Source organism: Aptenodytes patagonicus, chromosome W (assembly GCF_965638725.1).
Source record: "Aptenodytes patagonicus chromosome W, bAptPat1.pri.cur, whole genome shotgun sequence".
Lineage (NCBI taxonomy): Eukaryota > Metazoa > Chordata > Aves > Sphenisciformes > Spheniscidae > Aptenodytes > Aptenodytes patagonicus.
Window position 1 is genome coordinate 39,478,787 of NC_134981.1, and position 20,780 is coordinate 39,499,566.

General features: G+C 43.0%; 1 protein-coding gene across 1 annotated transcript in view; it reads right to left on the reverse strand.

The window, feature by feature from the left end:
• Positions 1–20,780, reverse strand: part of LOC143172031 (geranylgeranyl transferase type-1 subunit beta-like) — a 54,194-nt gene that overhangs the window by 7,762 nt on the left and 25,652 nt on the right. Inside the window, 4 exon segments of the mRNA XM_076361251.1 lie at positions 4,940–4,985; positions 6,828–6,960; positions 9,652–9,803; positions 19,964–20,031. Coding sequence (XP_076217366.1) covers positions 4,940–4,985; positions 6,828–6,960; positions 9,652–9,803; positions 19,964–20,031 — 399 coding nt within the window.

Here is a 20,780-nt window from a genome sequence, read left to right on the forward strand (position 1 = left end):
ATGGTGACATCCGTTACGGAACAGGGAAGCGTAACAGCACATGAGATATTCTGGATGGCAAAACCCCTGTGGACAGGGATGCTTCCTGTGACTGTTCACTCAACTCTTGCTCAGATTTTGGCTAACACACAGCTCATGCTAAGGCCTGATGTATGCTGGGAGCAGCGCCATTAGGTCAAAGGGAGAGCAACAGGTAGGCAGGACACAACGGACAGGAAGAGATAAAGATCATTATGCAGCCATTGCCACCTGCAGCTTGCTGTCTCCTGCAGACAAAATTCTTGCATATTGATTGTCTGGCAGCCTCTTCAGAATCCACTAACTTATGGAAGTGGTAAAGACTAAACTCCCAGACTGAGGTATAAATATATCAGCTTATCCAAAAGGCTTTTGAAGGAGATCCAACAGCAGCCAGTCTGCTAAGGCCTTCATGCTTCCCAGTGTGATACAGGGGACACCTGCACTGTGACGGAGGAGGAAAGGGGACCCTCACTGTTGGCTAGAGTACCGTGACACCGCCTCCATCGTTCTTCTTCCTCCGAGGACTGAGTGAATGACTCGTGTACTTTTTTAAAGTCAGAGTCTAGATTATGATTATTGTATTACGTGCTGATTATTAAGAATTTGACCTGATCTGCAGAGGGCCCAGGTGACTGAAAAGTCTAGGTAATTGAAATTTTAGGTAATAGGAAAGCTATGCTAATTGCTAGAAATTCTGTGTAATGATAAGCTATGCTGATTACTAAAATCATTATATAATAATAAAGCTCTAAATATAACTACAACCCTGTGGCCGATTCTCATTCTACCAAGGATCCTTAAAAGAACCTGCCTGTCCCCGTAGCGTGGGGTGACACAGATGGACAGAGGGGCTGTGCTGGTACTTGGGGAATCCGCAAATGTGCATGTGTTTGTGAATTTAAAGAATGTCGTGTGTGTGCCTTCACTAGTGAACTATCTCTACCAGGTATATTGGTTGTATGTGGCAAGGTCTTGGTAGCAGGGGGGCTGCAGGGGTGGCCTCCGTGAGAAGAGACCAGGGGCCGCCCCTGTGCTGGACAGAATCGGTTCCAGCCAGCTCTGTAACGGACCCACCACTGGTCAAAGCTGAGCCAATCACAGTGAAGCTGGTGGCACCTCTGTGATAACATATTTAAGAAAGGATAAAAAATGCTGCACAGTAGTTGTGAGAGAGGAGGAAGGAAAAAAAAAAAAAAGCATGAGAAACAACCCTGCAGACACTAAGGTCGGTGAAGAAGGAGGGGGAGGAGGTGCTCCAAGTGCCGGAGCAGAGATTCCCCTGCAGCCCGTGGAAAAGACCATGGTGAAGCAGGTTGTCCCCCTGCAGCCAGTGGAAAGGACCATGCCAGAGCAGATGTGGATATGCTCTGAAGGAAGCTGCAGCCTGTGGAGAGCCTGTGCTGGAGCATGCTCCTGGCAGGAACTGCAGCCCGTGGAGGACCCACACTGGAGCAGTCTTATCCTCAAGGACTGCAGCCCATGGGAAGGACCAATGCTGGATCAGGGAAAAGGCGTGAGGAGGAAGGAGCAGCAGAGACAAAGTGATATGAACTGTCCATAACCCCCCACTCCCCATCCCCCCTGAGCCGCTGTGGTGGGATTGGGGGTGGGGGTGGGGAAGAGGAGTCTGGAATGAAGGGGGGAAGTTGTGCCTGGGAAGAAGGAGGGAGGGGGGTGAGGGAAAGCTGTTTTAGTTTTTGTCTTTGTTTCTCACCACCCAGATCTATTTTAATTGGTGTACTGGTTTCAGCAGGGATAGAGTTAATTTCCTTCCTAGTAGCTGGTACAGTGCTGCGTTTTGGATTTGTGACCAAAATGGTGTTGATAACACACCCATGTTTTAATTATTGCTGAGCAGTGCTTACAGAGAGTCAAGGCCGCCTCTGTTTCTCACACTGCCCCCTCGAGCGAGGAGGCTGGAGGTGCACAAGAAGTTGGGAGGGGACACAGCTGGGACAGCTGACCCAAACTGGCCAAAGGGATATTCCATACCATATGACATCATGCTCAGCATATAAAGCTGGGGGAAGAAGAAGGATGACGGGGATGTTCGGAGTTATGGCATTTGTCTTCCCAAGTCACCGTTATGCATGATGGAGCCCTGCTTTCCTGGAGATGGCTGAACATCTGCCTGCCGATGGGAAGTAGTGAATGAATTCCTTGTTTTGCTTTGCTTGCGTGTGCGGCTTTTGCTTTCCCTATTAAACTGTCTTTATCTCAATCCACGAGTTTTCTCACTTTTTCCCTTCCGATTCTCTCCCCCATCCTACCAGAGGGGAGTGAGTGAGCAGCTATGTGGTGCTTAGCTGCCTACCAGGGTTAAACCACAACAATTGGCAAGAAATTAAATGAATCTTCCCTAAGTCAAGTCTGTTTTGCCCATGACAGTAACTGGTAAGTGGGGTGGGTTGACCTTGGCTGGCCGCCAGGTGCCCACCAAGCCGCTCTATCATACCCCCCTCCTCAACAGGACAAGGTGAGGAAATAAGATGAAAAGCTCATGGGTCGAGATAAGGACAGGGAGATCACTCACCAATTACCATCATGGGCAAAACAGACTCGACTTGGGGAAATTAATTTAATTTATTGCCAGTTAAACAGAGTAGGATAGTGAGAAATAAGAACAAATCTAAAAACACCTTCCCCCACCCCTCCCTTCTTCCCAGGCTCAACTTCACTCCCAACTCTTTTACCTCCTCCCCCGCCCCGAGCAGCGCAGGGGAATAGAGAATGGGGGTTACAGTCAGTTCATAACGCTTCGTCTCTCCCACTCCTTCCTCCTCACGCTCTTCCCCTACTCCCCCTGCGTGGGGTCCCTCCCACGGGATACAGTCCTTCACAAACTTCTCCAACATGGGTCCTTTCCACAGGGTGTAGTCCTTCAGGAACGGACTGCTCCAGCATGGGTCCCCTGCGGGGTCACAGGTCCTGCCAGAAAACCTGCTCTGGCGTGGGCTCCGCCCCACAGGCTGCAGTTCCTGCCAGGAGCCTGCTCCAGCATGGGGTCTCCACAGGATGCAGCTTCCTTCAGGGCACATCTACCTGCTCCGGCATGGTGTCCTCCATGGGCTGCAGGGGAATCTCTGCTCCGGCACTTGGAGCACCTCCTCCCCCTCCTTCTCCACTGACCTTGGTGTCTGCAGGGTTGTCTTTCTCACATTTTCTCACTCCTCTCTCCCAGCTGCTGTTGTGAAGCATTTTTTTACCCTTTCTTAAATATGTTATCACAGAGATGCTACCAACATTGCTGATTGGCTCAGCTTTGGGCAGCAGCGGGTCTGTCTTGGAGCTGGCTGGAACTGGCTTTGTCCAACATGGGGACAGCTCCTGATGTCTTCTCACAGAAGCCACCCCTGCAGCCCCCCTGCTACCAAAACCTTGCAATGTGAACCCAATACAGTAAGTTATCTCCCTGCCTTATCTTGACCCATGAGCTTTTCCATCTTATTTTCCTCCCCCTGTCCTGCTGAGGAGCGGGAGGGAGAGAGCGGTTGGGTGGGGGTCTGACAGCCAGCCAAGGTCAACCCACCACACCAGCCAAAGAGGAGGAAGGGGACTTGGCTGCCTACGCTTATGTTTATGTGTGTCTTGTATGTAGGTGCTGTTGAAGGCAGCACCTTGTCTGTGGCAGTCTGTGTAGCTGGCCATGTCAGTGTCCTCTGTGTGTGTGTCTCTGGGATACGTGCTCAGCTTTGCTACTGGTTGAACTTGCAAACAGGAAAGCGGCAGCTGTGTCCCTCAGCCTGGGCAGAGACCCCGGGTCCCTGGGCTGGACTTCAGCAACCAGGCAGGCAGGAGTCCTGGGCCAGAGCTGCTGGCGGAGGTGACTGCTCCTAACATCCCTTAACAATCAACACTGCATGTGTAGGGCATTCTAAACACTGAATATTGTTTAGAACTACACAATATATAAACTGACCATATCCTATAGTAACTTAGGCCTGAAAGTATGGCTATACCACAGGGCAGAATAGTAACATATTAGCTAACATTAAACAGGTTAGCTCAGGCATTAAAAGCAATACAAGTGTGATAGTATAAAATTTTGTTCATACTCTTCATTCCAATATGCAGGCTTATATCATCAATGAACAGCGTATGATTCAGACTGACTTTAAAACTATGAAAAAGAACATTTGAAGAAAACTATGTTCCTAACCAGTATATAGTGGTCTGCCAGAAAGCTTCCTGTGATGTACATTAACTGGACTGAGAACACTTCTTCATCTTTTTTACAGAGAAGATGTGTGTGTGTCCTGTGTGTGCGCGTCTCTTGGATAGGTGCTCAACTTTGCTACTGGTTGAACCTGCAAGCAGGAAAGCAGCAGCCCTGTCTCTCAGCCTGGGCAGAGACCCTGGGTCCCTGGGCACACCGGGCTGGGCTGCAGCAACCAGGCAGGAGGAAGTCCTGGGCCGGAGCTACTCGAGGAGGTGACTGCTCCTAAAATCCCTTACCACCTATTTACAAAAATTAACTGCAGCTTCAAGATTTGAGCCCCCAATGGGTGCTGTAATCTAGCAGAGTAAATGTTTCTAGGCTTTACTGATATCTGCTGAAACTGGAAATTATCAAGTGCATTGCACAAGATCTCTTCAGATAAATCCACAGAATACCAATGGTACATGCAGAAATAGGTTGCTCTGTCAGCAAGAGACAAGAACTACAGCCAACACCTTTCAACAAAACATTCACGAGGTAAGAATAACAGAGTTGATATATCAAGAGCCCATCTGGTCCGACATTAAGCTGGAACTAAGAGAAGACGACATCATATTCTGAGGCATGTTTTGGATTTGCTCCTCTTCTTCCCACTTCCTTAGAACCAGAAAAGAAGGAAAAGCATGACATACCCTGCACTTCTTACAGCATTTCTCAATTCGTCTTAAAAATGGGTATAGAACATGTTAACATTCTTACCATGAGATTCCAGTCCAGCTCCTTGTGCCAGGCCATTATCATAAGACTAAAGAAAAAATCCACAAACCAGTTACTTTAGAGTGAAATCACTTTTACAGACATTACAATTTATCAGTTTATTAGCAAAATTATTATCAGACCATTCCACCATTTTAATCTAGTTAAATTCTGAACCTACGTCTCAAAAAGCTCTTGGCACAAATCAGTGTTGCTTCAATACAGGCAGTTTTTATGACTTTTTTCTTCAATCAAAGAGCATGGAGTTCATTTCAGTTGTGATATATGTTAAAAGTCTGGAATTAGATAAACATTTCTTTGCCAAAAAGGGAAAACATGCAGTTGTCCTGGTTTCGGCTGGGATAGAGTTAATTTCCTTCCTAGTAGCTGGTACAGTGCTGTGTTTTGGATTTAGGATGAGAATAATGTTGATAACACACCGATGTTTTAGTTGTTGCTGAGCAGTGCTTACACTAGTCAAGGACTTTTCAACTTCTCGTACTGCCCTGCCAGCGAGTAGGCTGGGGGTGCACAAGAAGTTGGGAGGGGACACAGCCAGGACAGCTGATCCAAACTGGCCAAAGGGATATTCCATACCATATGACATCATGCTGAACAAAAAAACTGGGGGGGAGTTGGCTGGGGGGGGGGTGGGGGGGTGGTGAGGGCGCGGCCGCTGCTCGGGAACTGGCTGGGCATTGGTCAGCAGGTGGTGAGCAATTGCATTGTGCATCACTTGTTTTGTAATTCTTTTATCATTATTATTATTTTCCCTTCCCTTTCTGTCCTATTAAGTTGTCTTTATCTCAACCCACGAGTTTTACCTTTTTTCTGGTTCTCTCCCCCATCCCACTGGGGGGAGTGAGCGAACGGCTGTGTGGTGTTTAGCTGCCTGCCGGGTATCCACAACAGCAGTGTAGATAACCACTGAAAAAGCCCTGCAATTTTTGGGCCTTTCTAAAAAGGGAAAATGGATACATAATTCCAAACAAAATTGAAGTACATAAATGAAATCTGTCTCTAACCCTAAAGATGGTTAATGTACATGAAGGCATAATGTAGGGTACTACTGTATGTACAATGCTGAAGCACAAGAAATGCTTTAGTATGGAGCAAGAGCATTAGCCTTTCAAAAACTGAAGACTGGCAGGGCGAGGGGGGGGGGGGGGGCAGAAGCAACAACATACTAAGCATACTATTTGGCATTGAACTTTACCTGCCCTATAAAATAACTGCTGTTAAAAATTATTTTTAAAATGCTGGAAAAAAATGCTTTGTAAAGTGAAATAAAAAGGAGGAGCTTCACTGACAAACAAAGCATTAAAAGTATTCTGAGAACACTTCTTCATCTTTTTTACAGAGAAGATGTAATAAAGATGTAATTACAGAGAAGATGTACATCCTTACTGTACTGTAAGGGGATGTACTGGACTGGGAACATTTAATAAGCTTGACTTGATTTCAAAAATTAGTTTTTCCATTGATTCTGTATATGATTTAAAAAAGCAGGACTAGAGCTCATTGACATTTGAGGATTTCAGTGATGCAATGTTTTACTTATGCATTTTTTAAAGTTATAGGAACTTCAGGCCTCAATTTTTAAAAACTTGCTTTCAATTTTAAATCAAATTTTAAAGAAAAAAGATCAGATTTAATTTAACTTGCAGCAAACATACGCAACCAATAGTTACTTTGCTAGTACAAACATTACAATGAAAATATAAATACAAAAAGGAATGTACTTTTCATTTTCAACTCATTGAAGTAGGAATAGAAAAGAAACAAATTACTGTAATATTTCTATTTGGATGGATAGATTTTTAGTCGTAGTAAAGAACTAAAGCTATTAACTTGAAAATGCATTGAGAAATAACACTTTGGGAATACTCACCATACTTCTTCTAATGTAGTCTACTGCTTTTTTTGTATCCATGCCTGACCAGTTATCAAGCATGTAGCAGATGCAGGAAGCACAGTACACAAACCTCATATCATTCTCACTTCCTTCCAGCACAGCACAGAAACTGAAAGAAAGGTTTCTTTCATTATACGTTTTATAGCCTGTTACATTAGAAAATACGAAAAGCATTTTAGGAATTGCATTATTTTTCCTTTTAAAATAAGTTAGTTACTTCTATTTATAGTATTCACATGAATGTAACCCAAACCTACATTAGATTTTCTTTTCAGAAGATGTGATTCTAACCAAGCTAAGCAAAATGAATAGAACTATTAGCATTTAGGGGCTTGGATAACCTTATTTCCAGTAATGTCATGACAGTGGTCTTTATTTATCCAAATATGTTAATGTTTACGTTCTTTCACATATCACTGTATACACTGATGTATGAGTTACCATTGTAGAATCTACTATTCTGAGTAGAATTCTTTTCCTCCCTAGAAATCTTCATAGCTCACACAGCTTTCCTGTCCAACTTTAGGATCAGATTCCCATGTATGTATAAATGTAATTGTTATCATTACAATTTCTAATATAAATGGTGAAAATTACTTGCAATCATTTTTTTTTTGTTTCTAATGGTTAGATTCTTTCCAAACTCTGAAAAGATTTTAAAGTTGTTATATCTAGGCTATCTAGATACAATCTGGTGTTCTCTCAGAGACCCTTAAAAAGATGACTGATGCTGTGATTTGCTTCCTGATAAGCCTCCATTTGGTTCAAAGAGCTAGTTAGAATATTTTTTACATAGGACAGTCTTTCAAGCGCCACTGTGACACTCCCCCTTTGACCCTGGGATTCAGACATGTACTCCATCTTGTTGCGTACAAAAGCCTCCAACACCTACTGGGAGATAGTTTCATCTCTCCTAACCTCAAGGTTGCCAGCTCCTGCTCTCGGCAGCTCAAATGGGGATCCACTCCATTACTCTTTGGATATAGCAAAGGATATTCTTGGGAACCAGGACACTTAAGACGTGCCCATGCTGTGGTTTACAACTTCATCCCATCCTTAGGTAACAAGTGCCTTGTATGTTATCTAGATACTTCAAATTACATTAAGCCAAGGTAAAGTAGAAATGCAAATACACACATTTATTCATGACATTTAAAAAGAGACAATATAATTACATTTTTTTTAGTTAATAAAAGATATGGGTGAAGAAATAAAAACTAAGTCTAGTATACTTATACTAGGGTAACACCAGAAAAGTTTCTCTTTCCCTCATTCAGCTCGCTTGCTGTTTCCATCTGGACAAGATGTTAGGTCAGGTTCCGGCTTTTGTGCATCCTTCCCCTTTGGTGCAGTAAAAGTTGTTTTAATAGGTATGAAAATGTCTGTCGTACTAGAAGTTGACTTCCGCCCAAGTAGCAATTCTACCCCAGAGAGGTGCAAAGCACTCTCCTTTCCCTCTGGTGGCTAGCTGGCACTCTTCAGCAGGGAATACAAAATACAGGATCAAGTATAAGAGGTATCAGTCTGTACATTAAAACCATACATGATACAAACATGTAGAACAGGTTAACTGTGTGCAGTTTATTATTGTAATCAGGCATGATGACAAGCAACCACTTCAAGATGCTAGCGGGTTTGGAGCAACTCATCCCTGACTCCTTCCTCTTGAATAAACTTTAACAACAAAAATGGTACAACATATAATAGGAATGCATACAGCAGTGGTAGAAGCACCCCCACATGCTAGAAGATGCTGCAAATGGAAGTAGACCAACAAATCCATGTATACATACATTAGAATTTAGCCCATTAAGGTCAGTCTGTTGCTCTAAGTAACAGGAAATTGTAGATCATATAGTTCATATTCACTACTTACATTTAGAACATTCTAGAGGGGGGAGGTGTTTGTTTGGTTTTGGTGGTTTTTTTTAAACCTACACATGTAACACTGCATTTTAATAGTTATGCTCCATTTTAAAAAAAGTTTTAATTATAGGAGACTTCTAGGCAATACAAAGCCATTTGACCAAAACAAAGGCTTTTGTAGCTAGTAAATGGGGACAGCAATTTCATTATGAAGTGAAACATAATTTCTTCAGGAATAAGACTTCTATAGTTATGCATTTCTTAAAGTACTCTTTAAAAAATGATATTCAGTAAAATCTAAGTACACAGACAGATCATGCAACCTAGCAGAAGTTTTCATTAGCTACCAGCTCCAGCCTACATAAAAACCAAACAGATGTAGTTCAAAGGGTATATACCATCTTTTAAAAAAATGCATGCAAAAAGGATGAATCTCACAATGAATTTTAATATTATATTCCTATTATAAGTTATAGGTTAATTAATCCTGTATATTAATGGATTAAATCTCTCAAAACTAAATAAAGCTCACCCTCCCACAAAGCAGAGCAAACATCATCGTTTACTAGTGCTCCACCAGGGCCTTGCAAAACCAGAGAATACAAATAGAGAAAAACTCACTTATCTGAAAGATATAAGAAACAAACAAAACAACTATCCCCAAGACACAAGCCAAACCATTAACTTTCTAATAGTATGTTTTTACAGCTGTAAGCAATCATCATTCTCCAGTATGAAAGCAACTCTGGACATAAAGTGTTCTTTGGTCCTGTAAACTAGCATGTTGTTCTATTGCTTATCCCCACCAAAATATTTTCTGACAGAAAGAAAATATTATACAACTATTTTCATAAAAGTGTGTATTATGTTTAATTCTACACTTGGGTTTTCTATTAACCTTCCAGAGAGTTGTAAGATATTTTATATCTTTTACCTTCCATCCTCCAGCTGGAGAGCTCTCAGTCCTGCCAGTAAGGCATCTTTATTTACTCGACTTAAATCATCTCCAAGAATAACCAGACACGAAAGACCTGTGTAAGTCATTGCTATGTGCCCACTATCATAGGGATGAGACATACCAGGACCCTTAAGGGGAAAAAAAAAGAAAGAAAGAAAGAAAGAAAGAAAGAAAGAAAGAAAGAAAGAAAGAAAGAAAGAAAAAAACCCACATCATAAGAACTTATATTACAATCACGTATTCATTTTTTATTATTAAAGAGGTAAGCAAAGTTCATTTCCCTTCACTAATTATGGTTAGACTGAACGCATCCCACTCAACTTTTCTGGATGAAAGTAAATTACTGCACAGCTCTGCTACCCTTGTAAACAGCTCATCAGTAGGAAGCTTTGGAACAGAACTATGCCAACACTGATATTCATGCAAGAGTTCAGCAAAAAGAATCAAATGTGCTGAACCATATCTAAGTTTATCCTGACACACTACTGGGCATTAGTTCTCTGGCAGCTGGGGGAACTCTCTGTTAAATAGCCATACCTCTACAGGTTCCTCCCGCAAAGATTTTAGAACCTAATGATCTACAAGTAGAAAGTACTGTGAGGGATTATTGGCAATCTCTCTGTCAGTTAAAGGGAAAACAAATTAGCCCCTCATCTACTTTCATCTATATTATAAAAAATAATCAGAGTTTAAACAAACTATTTGCATAACAAATAAAGTCAACTAGGAAGCTAAAATGAGAGTTAAATGTTGACTAGTTACATGGTACAAAACACAAAAAGGAGGGAGATTGATACAGCTGTCCTAAAATTATTATTTTTCCTTGTGATATTTTATAGGTACATCCTGGACTGTACCAATGCATGACAACACAAACCACATGTAACAAGATGACTTTGGATACTTAGGATGGTACTTAGGATGGATCAATTTGGAGCAACTGGAAGATGACTTTTTTTTTTCTTTTAAAGAGGATAAAAGAGCTATTTCTGTACTGAGCAGCAAAGACGGACAAGTTTTTAAAGCACATTTTACTAGGATTATGTCAATCGCCATTTTTATTTTGCGATTCATACTAAAAACACATGCAAAAAGCAGTACAAAAACAAGTTAAATGAGATTATGTTATGGATACACAGTATTTTTCAGGCCAAATCATGCTTGTTTCCCAAGCCAGAAAACATTATTTGAAATAAGAAGCTAGGATAAAAATACCTATTGCCCACTGTTCTCACACTAGGGAATCACATTGCGGTAGGCAGGCACAAAACAAGGTGAAAGTGGCTGCAACAGCACTGAAAAAGCTCTAGCTACGCAACAGAGAAGGGGAACAGGGGAGTGCTGAGAGCTGCCCCTCCTCTCCCTCATTTCTGGCCCCAGGGTCTCTGTCAAGAAGCGGGGCAAAAATCTCAGCAGTCATAGCTGGCTCCCACTCCTGTCCCTGAGCCCAGTGCTCCCATCACTCTCTCTTCCCCTGCATGCTCCCTGGTCCCAGACACACTTCCCCATGGGGCACCCCATAGATGGAGGACAACTGCATACTCAAATGGGTTGGAGAACTATTGCAGTCGTGAAACAAGTTTTTCTTGGGTGGATGACAGGCTCTAATCTCTGAAGGAACAACTTGGCCTATCATACCATAATTTTATTATAAGCAGCTTAACCCTTGTGATGTATCAACACATTTGAAATGTAGATTTTCACTCTAAAAAACCATATATATATATATAGAGAGAGAGAGAGAGAGAGTGATACAAACTTGCTCTGTCACAGAAAAGTATTCAGTTTCATGTAATCAATTAATTTACTTTTAAACAAAGCGAGTCTCTCCTGAAAATCCAATTCTGGCTCTAAAAGGATTCTCAGCGTCCCAGCTCAGTAGCTAAAACTTCTTCTCACATATTTTGTCAAATGAAATACACGACACACATTAGCAGATCAAAAAAATCTGGAAAGGTTCTTCGACATTTAGTACCAACTGCCTACAAAAAGTCACAGTAGGTCAATCAGCAACTATGAAGAAAACTAAGTTTCCAAACAGAGAATCATAGAATGGTTTGGGTCAGAAGGGACCTTTAAAGATCATCCAGGTCCAACCTAGATGATCACTAGATCAGGTTGCTCAAAGCCCCATCCAACCTGACCTTGAACACTTCCAAGAATGGGGCGTCCACAACTTCTCTGGGCAACCTGTTCCAGTGTCTCACCACCCTCATTGTAAAAAATGTCTTCCTTATGTCCAATCTAAATCTACCCTCTGTCAATTTAAAACCGTTGCTCCTTGTCCTGTCGCTACAGGCTCTGGTAAAAAGTCTTTCTCCATCTTCCTTATAAGCCCCCTTTAAGTATCGAAAGGCCACAATAAGGTCTTTTCCTTTCTTCTGCTTTTTGCTTCTGAGCTTCTTCACGACAAAGACTTTTTCTTGAGCATTTTTTCTGAATTCTCTTTCTCCTTGAAGATTTCTTCTTTTTCTTGATGCTCTGGGGACCCCCAGAGCTGGATGCAGTACTCCAGGTGGGGTCTCACAAGAGCGGAGTAGATATAGTGAAACAGTTCAATTTTAATTTTGAAAATTCTATTTCCAGAGGAAGATTATATTTACTAAGCAAATGAGAATTACGCTAAGGAAATTCAGGCTTGAGTTTTTAAAACCATGGTTACAGAAATTCTATCCAAAGGTCTTAACTACTACGAAGGTGCTTGGATATTCAATAAATTTTCTAAGGCATCTGTAAATCTCAAAAGAATATTCCCCTTTAAGTGGCAATTTTTCACACCGTGTCAACACAAAGTAACTGAAAATTCCTGCTTTCTTTAAATTATACTTTTCTATATACACACACATCCATATTGTCTGCAAAGCTTTGGTAGCCTATAAACATATTAAAATAACTGGGTCTTTATTTTTTGTGTGAATGCAGGTATTTCTTTTACACTATCATTCGCTGCAATAAAAACAGATTGCAGAAGTGTTATAAGCACATATACTGTATGCTCATGATACAAAATAACAGCCCCCCAACAAACAGTATCAATCACTACAGTATCTAGACAATGTACAAATTTTATCTCCTCTTCCTTTTCCATGCAAACATTTCAACATGTGTGGGTAGCATACTGTTTTTCCAAATACAGGATTTCAGCAACCCCAGAGGTGTATAAAACTTTGTGCTCTACCCGACTAGCAAACTACAAAATATTTCAATACAATTAAATTAAACACAGAAGATTCAGAATCAAGTATGAGATCATATAAACAAATTATTACAAGGCATACTCACAAAGGCCGAGATGCAGTTTCACATGGGAGTTTTTGAGGGCCTAACAGATCTTTGTTCACCATACATGCTTTTTTATTTTTTTTTTACTGTAAAACAAATATAATTTGTTCAAATTTTAAGTGCACTAGAATTCACTTTATCTCCTAGTCTGCTCTAAGCTCCATGGAATTATTTCAAGCTTGTCATGATACAACTCATCACATATTATGTTTTACCTACACATAACAATATATACTTCACACGCTAATTCAACTAACACACCTGGGCCTGAATAACAGGGTTTCTTTGACGGGACATCATTTAGAAGAACTAGACATTCCAGACAAAAAAAGAAAAAAAATACTTTTTTTTGCATATAAAGAGGTAAAAAATTAAATGGGAAGTCATTAAATTTGTTGTCGTAGTTTTAACCTCACTCGGCAACTGAGTACCACACAGCCGCTCGCTCACTCCCCCCACCCCCCCCGGTGGGATGGGGGAGAGAATTCGAAGAGTAGAAGTGAGAAAACTCGTGGGTTGAGACAAAAACAGTTATTAACTGAAATAGAATAATAACAACAGTAATAATATAATAATAATAATAATAATATAATAATAATAATACACAAAGTGATGCACAGTGCAATTGCTCACCACCCACCGACCGATGCCCAGCCAGTCCCCGAGCAGCGCCCGCGCCCCCCCCCGCCCCGGCCAGCTTTCCCCAGTTTATGTACTGAGCATGACGTCACATGGTATGGAATGTCCCTTTGGCCAGTTTGGCTGTGCCCCCTCCCAGCTTCTTGTGCACCTCCAGCCTTCTCAGTCAGTAGAGCATGGGAAGCTGAAAAAGTCCTTGGCTAGCGTAAGCACTACCTAGCAACAACTAAAACATCCGTGTGTTATCAACATTGTTCTCATCCTAAATCCAAACCACAGCCCTGTACCAGCTACTAGGAAGGAAATTAACTCTATCCCTGCCAAAACCAGGACAGTATCCAACCCTTATTCTATACCATCTACGTCATGCCCAAGTCCCTTATTTTCCAATACCTTTCCATTAATCACCACCCCTTTTCCTTTTTTTATATATATATATATATACATATAAAAAAAAATATACACACACACACAGAGATATCATTCCCTTAGTCTATGGGCCATCCCTCTAAAATATTCGGTGAGTTCATTTAGTCCATGACTTGGGCTCCATCTGTCGTAATAATCTTCCAGGGCAGGAAAAATGGAGATGGTATGTGGTGTTGGATTGTTTCACGTAGAAGTCAGTTCTGGTACCATCATCGCTGTGCTTTGCTTGGTTTCATCGAAGTTCATTCCTCATTAATCTGGGGGATTCTTATTGCAATATCATTAGTAAGGCATATAATATTATGTAGCACTTAACATCACATAATACAGATCATTGGCTATTCTCACCCAAAATCAAATCCCCTTGAGGTACACATCGGACTTCCCCATCCTTCCGCATTATCCACCAAGTGCACCCAGGTCCTTGAGCAAAAGCAATCCCACGGATGGGTTTGCCTTTGCCCGAGGCAGGAATAACCCAAACTGTCTTCCCCAGCATATTTTTTATGTGCACTACAGGGACTTTATTCCCATCTACAGTACGTAAAAGTTCTGACTGGGCAGGGCCAGCTCGATTGGCAGATCCCCTCGTGTTGACTAACCAGGTGGCCTTTGCTAAATGTGTATCCCAATGTCTGAACGTCCCACCACCCATTGCTCTCAGCGTAGTCTTTAACAGTCCATTGTATCGTTCAATTTCCCCAGAGGCTGGTGCATGATAGGGAATGTGATATACCCACTCAATGCCGTGCTCTTTGGCCCAGGTGTCTATGAGGTTGTTTTGGAAATGAGTCCCATTGTCTGACTCAATTCTTTCTGGGGTGCCATGTCGCCATAGGACTTGCTTTTCAAGGCCCAGGAGAGTGTTCCGGGCAGTGGCATGGGGCACGGGATATGTTTCACATTCATGGATAACCTGCGCAATAGTGTCCATGGTCAAGTCCACCCCTCGATCACGAGCCCATCTGTATGTTGCATCTCTTCCTTGGTGACCTGAGGTGGCATGGGCCCACCGAGCTAGAAATAATTCACCCTTCTGTTGCCAGTCCAGATCCACCTGAGCCACTTCAATCTTAGCAGCCTGATCCACCTGCTGGTTGTTTTGATGTTCTTCAGTGGCCTGACTCTTGGGTACGTGAGCATCTACGTGACGTGATGCTGATCACATCCTTTGGGATCTGACGACGTCCATCTTGCCATTTTATTCCTAAAAACTGGATCTCCTGTGCAGGTCCCTTGACCTTACTTTGTTTTATGGCAAAACTGGCCTTCAGCACGATTTGGACTATTTCCTTCCCTTTCTCAAAAACTTCTCCTGCTGTGTTGCCCCACACGATGATGTCATCAATGTATTGCAGGTGTTCTGGAGCACCACCCTGTTCCAGTGCAGTCTGGATCAGTCCATGGCAAATGGTGGGGCTGTGTTTCCACCCCTGGGGCAGTCGGTTCCAGGTGTACTGGACGCCCCTCCAAGTGAAAGCAAACTGTGGCCTGCACTCTGCTGCCAAAGGGATTGAGAAAAACTCATTAGCGATATCAGTTGTGGCATACCACTTGGCTGCCTTTGACTCCAGTTCGTATTGAAGTTCTAACATGACCGGCACAGCAGCACTCAGCGGCGGCGTGACTTCATTTAGGCCACGATAGTCTACTGTTAGCCTCCACTCTCCATTAGACTTCCGCACTGGCCATATGGGACTGTTAAAGGGTGAGCGAGTCTTGCTGATCACTCCTTGGCTCTCCAGTCGACGAATTAGCTCATGAATGGGAATCAGGGAGTCTCAGTTGGTGCGATATTACCGCCGGTGCACCATGGGGGTAGCGATTGGCACCTGTTGGTCTTCGACCTTCAGCAACCCCACAACAGAGGGGTCCTCCGAGAGACCAGGCAAGGTGGACAGCTGTTTAATTTCTTCCGTCTGCAAGGCAGCTATACCAAAAGCCCACTGGTACCCTTTTGGGTCCTTGAAATACCCTCTCCTGAGGTAGTCTACGCCAAGGATGCACGGAGCCTCTGGGCCAGTCACAATGGAGTGCTTCTGCCACTCATTCCCACTTTGGCTCACTTCAGCCTCCAATACAGTTAGCTGTTGGGATCCCCCCATCACCCCAGAAATACAGATGGGTTCTGCCCCTATATAGCTTGATGGCATTAGGGTACACTGTGCACCGGTGTCTACCAGAGCCTTATACTTCTGTGGGTCTGACGTGCCAGGCCACCGAATCCACACAGTCCAGGAAACCCGGTTGTCCCTTTCCTCCCCCTGGCTGGAGGCAGGGCCCCTCTAATCCTCATCACAGTACTCATTTCTCACTTCTTGTACATACGAGTCAGAAGTTTCTTCGTTAACATCAGGAGTAACATCAGCCCTTCTACTCTCTCTGGGGAACTGCCCACTGGAAACTGGAGCAGCAATTTTCCTGGAAGAACCTCTTTCTGTGATTGTTTTCCCTTGCAACTCACGTACCCATGCCCCTAGGCCTGAGGTAGGGTTCCCATCCCACTTCCTCATGTCCTCTCCGTGGTCACGCAGGTAAAACCATAGGGTGGCCCGTGGTGTGTACCCTTTATATTCTCTCTCTTGAGCAAAAGAACGCTGACTCCTAATAGCCGAGATATTGGTCCATACAGGTGGGGAGTAGGACCTATCCTCTCTGAGTTGCTGGATCTCCCGGGACAGTTTCTCCACAGCCGAGATGAGGGAGGAAGAGAGACTTTCTTCGTATTGCCGGAGTTGACCAGCCAATTCATCCACTGTTTGTTCCTCTCCATCTTTCCAGGTCATCACTGCCAATGAATTGGCGTTTGACGATGGTGCGCTCCTTACAAACTTCCGCCACATGGGTCGTGTGTACTTGACTTCGTCTGGATCTTTGGATAGCTGTTCATTGCTCAGGTCACCATAAATCACCTCCAGCACAGCTAATTCTCTCAGGAACTGAATACCTCTTTCCACGGTGGTCCACTTGCCTGGGTGAGATATAACATCTTCCTTGAAGGGATACCTTTCCGTCACCCCGACAGGAGTCGCCTCCAGAGGCTGAGGACTCGTGTCCCTTTTCCAATCGCTTTGTCAATGCCCCCTTCCCTAGAAAGGGATCCCAGCTGCTTGGCTTCCCTACCCTCTAATTTCAGGCTACTGGCCCCATTATCCCAGCATCGGAGCAGCCAGGTGACAATATGTTCGCCTGGACGACGGCTGAAATCTTTTCGTATATCTCGCAGCTCACTCAGGGATAGAGATCGGGTGGTTACTGCCCCTTTCATGAATTCTTCCTCTTCTTCCTCCCCGAGCAGTTGCCGGCCCTCCTCCTCCTGTTCTCGTGATGGCCCTTCTCCAGGGTAGTCTGCCTCATCCACTTCTTCCTCTGGCTCCCTTTGAGAAGAAGCTTCTTCCTCCCTTACTAAACGAGCCGACTTCCGCTTCCAAGATTTCTTCTTGTGTACAGGGGCAACTGATACCGGCACAGGTTGGCTTTTTGGTTCAGCCACAGGGCGTGTCGCCGGGGTCTGAGTGGCCGCAGGGCCTGTCGTTTTACTGTCAGAGCCAGAGACCTTCTCTTCCCTTTGAGGGTACTGAATGGTGTTGAACAGGGCTCGGTAGGCATGGGCCAGGCCCCAGCACGTTGCAATGATCTGCATCTCTCTGGAGTTGCCAGGGCGACAGCATACTTTGTCCAAATATTCTACTAACTCTTCAGGATTCTGCACTTGCTCAGGGGTGAAGTTCCAAAACACTGGGGGTGCCCATTGGCCTAGGTACTTGCCCATCTTGTCCCACACACCCTGCCACTCATAACTATTCGGCCTTGGGGCAGATCCCTGGATGATATTCTTAAATTGCTTATCAACTTTAGACAAAACCGAAACAATATTCCAAAGAAATACTGATAGAAGTATCTTAACTACCCAAGGATGTTCAAAATACTGAGAAGTTACTGTAATGAAGGAGGAAACATCATAGAGAATGGCAGTGTCACTACCTTCTTCTATTTCCTCTGTAAAAAAACTCTCAGAAAAGTTACTGTAATTGCTAGTTGTCTCCACAAAGTGGTATCCGTAGTACAGTAATGGCTTCATTGCGAAATTCACATACCAAATTAAGACCAAGGTCAATGTTTTAAAAATAAACCTCCCAAGCGGAACATCACCAATCACTGCAGAGCACAGCAAACTGCAAAAACCAACACCAATCGTTAACATGTAGAGCAAAAAAACGAGCACGATGCAGATTAGACAAATCAATATCGAGAACAGAGGAACCAACACTGTGACCCACAACTGTTAACAGATATAAATTCCTTAATACGCTCCTGTTAATCTGTTATTATCTCAAACCCTTCGAGCACCACGTTGGGCACCAAAAAAAGGATTGTTGTGGTTTAACCTCAGTTGGCAACTGAGTACCACACAGCCACTCGCTCACTCCCCCCACTCCCCCCCGGTGGGATGGGGGAGAGAGTTGGAAGAGTAGAAGTGAGAAAAACTCGTGGGTTGAGATAAAAAGTTTAATAATTGAAATAAAATAACAAAAATAATAATGCAATAATAATAATAATAACGATAATACACAAAGCAAGTGATGCACAGTGCAATTGCTCACCACCCGCCGACCGATGCCCAGCCAGTCCCTGAGCAGCGGCCCCCCCCCCCCCCGGCCAGCTTTCCCCAGTTTATGTACTGAGCATGACGTCACATGGTATGGAATGTCCCTTTGGCCAGTTTGGCTGTGCCCCCCTCCCAGCTTCTTGTGCACCTCCAGCCTTCTCACAGTCGGTAGAGCATGGGAAGCTGAAAAGTCCTTGACTAGTGTAAGCACTACCTAGCAACAACTAAAACATCTGTGTGTTATCAACATTGTTCTCATCCTAAATCCAAAACACAGCACTGTACCAGCTACTAGGAAGGAAATTAACTCTGTCCCTGCCAAAACCAGGACGGGCAGTAAGCGGTTATTACTCTAGTGTAGATTAACATTCCCACAAGCTACTCAGAAACATAAAGCTGTGCTGTTAGAGTAAATAAAAATGAGGTCAAAACAAGATGCTGTACTACCTTCATAATCAAGCTAGTTCAAGCATTTTTACACTCATCTACAGTCATAACCATATCAGATATCCATCCTCGCTTTCAATTTCATATCCCAGTATTCATAAACTCATATCTAAAATTTTCTTGTTATCTGTCCTCTAGAAAAATCAAATACTTGGTCATAATTTAGGGCTCTTTCAGATGTTTCATCCACTCTTTAGTGAGGAGATCTGCCTTTTCATTCTCAAACACAGCACAGAACTTCTGCACCTTTTTCACAATCCTTCCTGCACACTGGCCCCTATTTCCATCTTCCAACCCTATCAGGCCTTCTGTATCATCTTTAGCAGCCTCTGTTCACCTCCTTTCTCCCCTGTATTAAGGGAAATTTCTTTTCCTATACAGACTTAATTCTCTTGAACCTCAGTTCCATGGGCTTAAAAGCATCCTCTCTTATGGTCTTCCACCACAGACTGGGATGAGCAGAGCCTTGCCTATGTTTGAATGGATACCAGGTACAATCAAACACCCCGTGTTTCATCAAAGGAAGAGGAACACTGAAGAACAGCATGTGCTGTACCACCTGATACAGAGCTGTTCTGCCCTTCACTTCCAGGTCCACAGACAGTTGTTGACCTGAAGAAGTTTCCCCTCCCCAGTTATAGATCAGAGAAGTGCACTGAGACAAGCCACAGTTTGTATGTCACTGCTCCCAGAAACACAAGCAGTACCATTTTAAGAGTACTGCACGTTTTTTTAAAATCTCTGCTATTGTTTCAGTATACTAACAGTGCAAAAAACCCTGTTTCCCAGATTTTCCACAATTCTGTAGTTAATAGTATAAAAAAGACACACAATCATTTACTGCCTAATTGAAAATCTTTCCCCCACGCACACTTAACTAACCTTGGATGGATTGAATGGCATCCCTAAATATGAAGAGCCTCTGAATCCACAGCGATTCAAATTTGAGCCTGGAAAAGGAAGAAAAATAGAGAGTCAACTAATTTGCTTTGCTGAAACATTCATTATAAATCATAATTCTCCAGTCAAGATCAAAACCTGTTAATTCAACACCATTTGCAGTATTACCAGCACTTGTATGTGTCCTTTCAGTATATTCCCAACCTCAGCCTGTTATCATAATGAAAAGGAAAAAAAAATAATAAGAAAACCACAAGCAAACTGGGTCCTGGTGTAATGACAAAGCAACCCATTTTTTATTTGGTGGAAATATATTGTTCATACCAGCATACAATTGTCTTCCATGCTCTCAAAAATCTTAAAAAAATGACTCCCCTGGAAAAGTGCTCAGAGTTAACAGATTTTTTTTCTCCTCTCTAGATTCCTGCCTGGTAATACTATCTGTTCCTAAATAGAATTGTTTTAAAATACTTTGCAACATGTACAAGGACAAACAATTTACAGTTTTAAGCTAGTACTGATTTAACTCAATACAGTCAGAATGAAATACTTAAAACAATATGAAAGGCAAATTTTTAACGGAGCTATTCCTCTCCCACCTAAAATTCAGGTACAAAACTATTTTACCAATCAAACATTTATTTCAGTGATTCAGATGTGACCTGTTTTAAATGTGTCATGGTATCTGAGCATGTAGTACAGAGAAGTGTGTACCGCATACTGTCTAGAGCTAAGTACAGGTTTCCAGGGCTCAAATCTGCTTCTGCACTGCAAAAACTCAACTGCTTCACTCCTCAAC